We start from the raw sequence: 3,791 nt of genomic DNA, 5'->3' as shown, positions 1-3,791 counted from the left end.
GAAAATATTATCCCAATATGTAACTATCAATTGTTATTTCCTTCATTACTATTGGATAGGCGTTTTAACTGCCTTGCTGTTGTACATGTAATTCCTTATTGACACCATTGAGGTAGGGTTTGTTAAGATGACAGATTAGTTTATTGTAGCTTCTGGTCACTACTGTATGTATATTCTTATCAAAAGGAATACAATGAAATATAATGATTAAAGATATGCTTTTTATTAAAATGTCCACAAGCAGATGTAGCAGAAAAGGAACAACAAATAACAAATACAGCGTGTATAAAATAGTGAAGGTGAAGCACCCTGAGACGCTATTATCTCCCCATAATATTTGATTGTTCCATTAATCAAAGATATAATTAATCCTTTAAATCCCATATGATTCTTTCATTTATTGTGATAAAATGTGATAATCTCAAAGAATGTGTAACAACGCATGTGGTCTGTGACCCACGCTGACAGGACTGTTTTAACATTCCTATCTGATGGGCGCTTCATGAGAATTTAAACTGAATTAATTTGAATGTTTAGAAGTATTTTTGTACTGCTTTAAGTGAGGAATCACCTCAAAAATACTTCCAAAGTACTCAAAACATTCAAATTCATTCAGTTAAAATTCTCATGAAGCGCCCATCAGATAGTGATACAAAAAACAGTTCTGTCAGCGTCTATGTCAAACATCCGTCCAACATATAGGGTCAGTTTCCTGGACACAGATTAAGTTTACTCCTGGACTAAAAAGCATGTTGAATGGAAAATCTCCATTGAAAGTAACTAGTCCAGGACTAGGCTTAATCTGTATCCGGGATACCATCCCAAAGAGCAAGACATACTTTTCCCCCCTAAAAAATAGGAGTTACTGTTTCCAGTGCTGTTTCCATAGTACTGTTTTCAGCCCCTTCCATGTACACCAATCCCCAGTGGGCTCCGATGGAGGTGATCCCGGCACCGTTGAAGCGACCGCTGAGCAGCCTCAGCTCATTGCCCATGTTGGCTGGGTAGAAGTTGAAGGAGACTTGGTTGGGCACACCGACTGACAGAGTGCGCCCCATGTTGGTGGTTAACACCAGGTAGCAGATGTAGTCTGTTGGGTTGTACTTCCCAGACACCTCGACGATGGCCTCATCATTAAACAGCTCCATCTCCTGCTTTAAGCCCCCTGCGTTACCGAACACAGGAGACCAGGTGTTGCCGTATCTCAGCTGGAACCTAAAACAGAGGAAGCTTTTCACGTTGGTTGTGTTTTGACAAGGCACATTCAGACAGAGAGAGCAGGTAGCATCAGAGAATATCAAGGAATTACATTTGACATTGTACTCTGGGTTAGATACGATAACAATATTGTTTGGTCATGTACTGAATATGTAATAAACACAACAAATAAATAAATACAGAAAGAAAGAAAGAAAGAGTGTCTGTTGGGTAGTGTAGTTGGACTGAGTCGTGGTGTCTGCTGGGTAGTGTAGTTGGACTGAGTCAGTGGTGTTTGTTGGGTAGTGAAGTTGGACTGAGTAAGTGGTGTGTGTTGGGTAGTGTAGTTGTGCTGAGTCAGTGGTGTCTGTTCATGGGTCAAGGTCTGCTCACCCGCTGATGTAGTTGTTGCTGTTGCTGTTGTAGTAGTAGTAGTAGTAGTAGTAGTAGTAGTTGTTGTTGGTCTCCCACACTCTGACTCCTGTGATGCGTCCTTCACCGTAGGAAGCAAATGGGGTGCCACCTCCCTGACCCACCGCAGAGGAATACGAGTACGGGTCTTTGATGGCTAAAATAACATGGGAAATAAGTTTACTATATTTACTATATTAATAATACATATTTATTTATACATAATTTTAATTTTACCAACACATTTCTGAAAGATCTTTACATTATGAATAAAGTGCAGATTAATTAACTAAAGTACATTCTGCAATGATTTAATCCATCAGATTTTGTCTCAAAGAAGAACCTAGAAGTCTAACTGAAAAAGACAAGTTGGTGAAAGCACAAAAGCTATTATTTAATCATTACAATTCAGAACTGTATTTTTATTACTCACGCAATGCCGAGCAGCCTGCCAAGAACACTGTGACAACCAGGATTAAGAACATTCTGCAAAAGGGAGGCATCAATACTTAAGACCTTCAATTTCAGTCAATTTTACTCTCACTCCGTTTCACTTTCAATGGTAAAACTTATGTAGTTAACAATGTTTTTCATAGTAGTTTGTCAAAACAACTAAGTCCTTTTACCTGTCAGGTCACCCAGTGTTTCCTAGGAGGGAAAAGAAAATAACCTTTTGAAATGTGACGTAACAATCAACAAACCATTCTTGAATGTGAAATGTTATAAAACAGCTCTAAAAAGTTGAGCCTATTCTTGTTTACTACAATCACCCTTGTAGTGCTAAGCTGCTGTCACATTCAAAATAATGTCAGATCATTTAATTTAAATTTAGAGGCAAAAGGGCCAAAATGTTTGTGCCCAAGTACCAAGAGATAATGAGTATTAACTTCATAACATTTCCCACAACAGTATCATGCATTGAATACAAGTTTTCTATTTAGTTATTTGTGTAGTTACCCACAGTGCTATATTGAGATGTGTGTGAAAACCTGTGAAAGCTTCTTTTCTCTCTGTCTCTGCCAGGTCCTTCTAGTCTACTGCTTCCTCTTTGAACTGTATTTATACCTGCTGAACATTCCATCAGCTCTAGATGGAAGGAGCATGACATGGAACACTTTTAGTCAGTCACTATAGAGACGTCAGACATTGTTTTCTAATTGGTCGAGGCCACTTTGGGAGGGAGTATCAAGGAAATACTATAAGGAAATAATAATTGTATTCTTTGAATTGTAACAAATGAATGATCTGAAATAGGGATTAAAAAAATATACAATCTAACATCCGAACAATTAGAAGAATATACAAAAATCGTATGAATGTGTACGACAATCGGTCAAAATCAGTCTCCCAATCTTCAGTTTTTTCATTACACCAAGAGGAACTCCTTCCCTTCAAACATTAACACGCTGAAAAAGACATCTGGATCTGGTTATTAACAGGATGGTTAGTTCATTGGTTTGCTTAAAAACCTACAGTATTGTATTATAGAATATTTGTTTCAGTACATGTATTTCAATTTAATTCTAGATGTGCAGATGAGATTCAAAATGTTTAGTCTCCATTATTTTCCGACATTTTCTGCAGTCTGTTACAATACTCACATCTTCATTAAATCACTGGCAACCTGTACATGTTACTACAGGAAAACAATATGATTTCATTTTCTGCAGATTAACCAGATAAATTTCAGTAGAATTTACAAAGTGAGAAAATAAATAAAAGTTTATATACACATTACTAAGTGAAATACCCTGAGGCACTTGTTACTACCTATCTATAAATGTGATAGTTCAATTAAGATATTGTTAGATTACTTGTTAGATATTACTGCATGGTCGGAACTAGAAGCACAAGCATTTCACTACACTCGCATTAACATCTACAAACCATGTGTATGTGACCAATAAAATTTGATATGATTTGATAGTAATACAATATGTAATGTAGCACTTTATTGATAAAAAATAAAATGTCCAAGTAAAGGACAATTGCTTTTGTGTATGTAGGTTGAGTTATCAATTTTCCTTTAGCTGGGGAAGAATGTGAATTTATTTCAATAACTACCCATTGGGCACACACTGGTTGAATCAACGTTTTTTCCACGTCATTTCATTTCACTTCAAAAGGTAAAACTTGAATTAGTTTGTTAATAATGTTTTTCATAGCAGTTCTTAAAAAAAAGT

The 3,791-nt window shown here is 36.5% G+C and overlaps 1 protein-coding gene across 3 annotated transcripts; it reads right to left on the bottom strand.

Annotated features, from left to right (window-relative positions):
• Nucleotides 1-207: 207 nt before the first annotated feature.
• On the bottom strand, nucleotides 208-2,656 carry LOC129837903 (zymogen granule membrane protein 16-like). 3 transcript variants are annotated; one of them, XM_055904424.1, is made up of 5 exons: nucleotides 2,570-2,656; nucleotides 2,235-2,256; nucleotides 2,042-2,094; nucleotides 1,591-1,765; nucleotides 208-1,215 (listed from the first exon to the last, which is right to left on the bottom strand). In XM_055904424.1, the coding sequence occupies exons 3-5, from the start codon at nucleotides 2,091-2,093 to the stop codon at nucleotides 849-851; spliced, it is 594 nt and encodes a 197-aa protein (XP_055760399.1). In that variant the 5' UTR covers nucleotide 2,094; nucleotides 2,235-2,256; nucleotides 2,570-2,656; the 3' UTR covers nucleotides 208-848. The 3 variants fall into 3 exon arrangements, with proteins under 3 accessions (XP_055760399.1, XP_055760400.1, XP_055760398.1); XM_055904425.1 differs by having other exon boundaries at nucleotides 2,566-2,649; XM_055904423.1 differs by lacking the exons at nucleotides 2,235-2,256; nucleotides 2,570-2,656 and having other exon boundaries at nucleotides 2,042-2,111.
• Between the last annotated feature and the right edge of the window lie 1,135 nt (nucleotides 2,657-3,791).

Source organism: Salvelinus fontinalis, chromosome 38 (assembly GCF_029448725.1).
Source record: "Salvelinus fontinalis isolate EN_2023a chromosome 38, ASM2944872v1, whole genome shotgun sequence".
Classification (NCBI taxonomy): Eukaryota; Metazoa; Chordata; class Actinopteri; order Salmoniformes; family Salmonidae; genus Salvelinus; species Salvelinus fontinalis.
This window is presented reverse-complemented; position numbering and strand designations above follow the sequence as displayed.

Bases quoted from the DNA above. Each gene is read 5' to 3' on its own strand.
- LOC129837903 (XM_055904423.1), bottom strand. From the start codon at position 2,111: ATGCCTCCCTTTTGCAGAATGTTCTTAATCCTGGTTGTCACAGTGTTC. The intron at 1,766-2,041 runs GTGAGTAATAAA...ATGTTATTTTAG, and splicing joins GGCAGGCTGCTCGGCATTGC to CCATCAAAGACCCGTACTCG. The intron at 1,216-1,590 runs GTGAGCAGACCT...CCTCTGTTTTAG, and splicing joins AGCAACAACTACATCAGCGG to GTTCCAGCTGAGATACGGCA.